Consider the following 1,516-nt stretch of genomic DNA (forward strand, 5'->3'; position numbering starts at 1 on the left):
ACCCCCCTCCATCAGACCTGACCCCCCTCCATCAGACCTGACCCCCTCCATCAGACCTGACCCCGTCCTTCAGACCGGCTCGGATCTGGTCCAGACTGTTACATGTGGACTTGTTTTGTAAAGGGTTTCCGGACTCGGTCCAATCAGAACAGCAGGTTCGGGTCACGTGACTCAACTTTTACATAACGTCTTTTTTTTTTCTGCTCTGGCTCGTCTCGGTCCTGTGAAACTGACACCGGACTTTGTTGGACCGGACCAGGAGCAGACACAGCATCATCACACAGAGCCTGCATGTCAGCAGCGGATCTGCTGGGTCCGTGTCCTCACAGATGAGGGCTCAGACCCTGGGGTCCGGGACCATGCTGCACGTCGCAGCCGAAGCGTTCCGGGCCAAGAAGTTCGAGCTGGCCGCGGAGATCTACGAGTGTCAGCTGGCGGGGCTGGGAGACCCGGGAGCCCGGCTGGAGCTCATGGTCCGGCGGGCAGACGCGCTCGCCTACGGGGGCAAACTCCCGGAAGCCCTGGCGGTGTACCGCCAAGCCTCGGAGACGGAGCGGCTGCAGCCCCGGCACCTGGACAAGCTCATAGACTACCTGTCCACCCGGGTCCGGACCCCGCGGGGCCGCGGCGGGGGCAGGGCGCTGCGCTCCGGTTTCGGGGACTTGTCGTGCGGCTTGTGTCTGAGCTTCCTGCTGGAGCCCGTCACCCTGCCGTGCGGACACAGCTTCTGTAGGAGGTGCCTGGACCGGGACCGGGACCGGGGACAGCCCGTCCTCTGCAGGGACTGCGGGGACAGCTGCAAGGGGGTCCAGAGCTTCAGGGTCAACGTGGTCCTCGGTCACCTGCTGGCCAAGTGGTTCCCGACCTGGTACCGGGCCAGCCGGCTGAGGCGGGAGGGCAACGGGCTGTACGCGGAGAGGAGGCTGGAGGCAGCGCTGGAGACCTACAACCAGGCCATCCTGATCGGTACGAGTCCAGAACTTCAGGTTCTGTTTCTGGTTCACTTTGAACTGGTTCTGTAACACTTTTAAACTGGTTCTGCAACACTTTAAACTGGGTCTGTTTCCAGTGTGCGGTTATCAAACCGGTTCGGGGAGTAAAGTGTGTCAATTGGGTAACACGGTCATGTGGGCGGGGCCAGTGGGCCAAACATTACGTCAGCACTGACCCCGCCTCTTTTCTTGTGTAACTGAAACAATGAGGCAGGATGTGGGTCAAGGGTACACCTGAGGTCAGGAACCGGCTGACCACAGTTGTGAAATAACTGAGTACAAATACTTGGTTATCTGTACTTTACTTGAGTAATTATTTTTCAGCGTACTTTTTACTTTTACTCATTACATTTTTACACAATTATCTGTACTTTCTACTCACTACATTTTTTAAAAAGTTAAGAAGTAGAAAGTTGTTACTCCTGTTTTATTCTGAGTTTTTATTACCATTCTGACACACTATTAGCTTGTACACAACCCATCACAGCTGCACGATGTTAGAAAATATAGTTTTTGGAGAAGTC

At 55.8% G+C, this 1,516-nt stretch overlaps 1 protein-coding gene across 1 annotated transcript in view; it reads left to right on the top strand.

The window, feature by feature from the left end:
• The first annotated feature begins 183 nt into the window (after positions 1–183).
• The window catches only part of LOC106530884 (LON peptidase N-terminal domain and RING finger protein 3), a 14,558-nt gene continuing 13,225 nt past the window's right edge, over positions 184–1,516 (top strand). The window contains exon 1 of the mRNA XM_014026600.1: positions 184–966. Within this exon, the coding sequence (XP_013882054.1) occupies positions 330–966 (637 nt within the window). The 5' untranslated portion in view covers positions 184–329. The remainder of the gene's footprint in view (positions 967–1,516) is intronic.

Source organism: Austrofundulus limnaeus, unplaced genomic scaffold, assembly GCF_001266775.1.
Source record: "Austrofundulus limnaeus strain Quisiro unplaced genomic scaffold, Austrofundulus_limnaeus-1.0 Scaffold570, whole genome shotgun sequence".
NCBI lineage: Eukaryota > Metazoa > Chordata > Actinopteri > Cyprinodontiformes > Rivulidae > Austrofundulus > Austrofundulus limnaeus.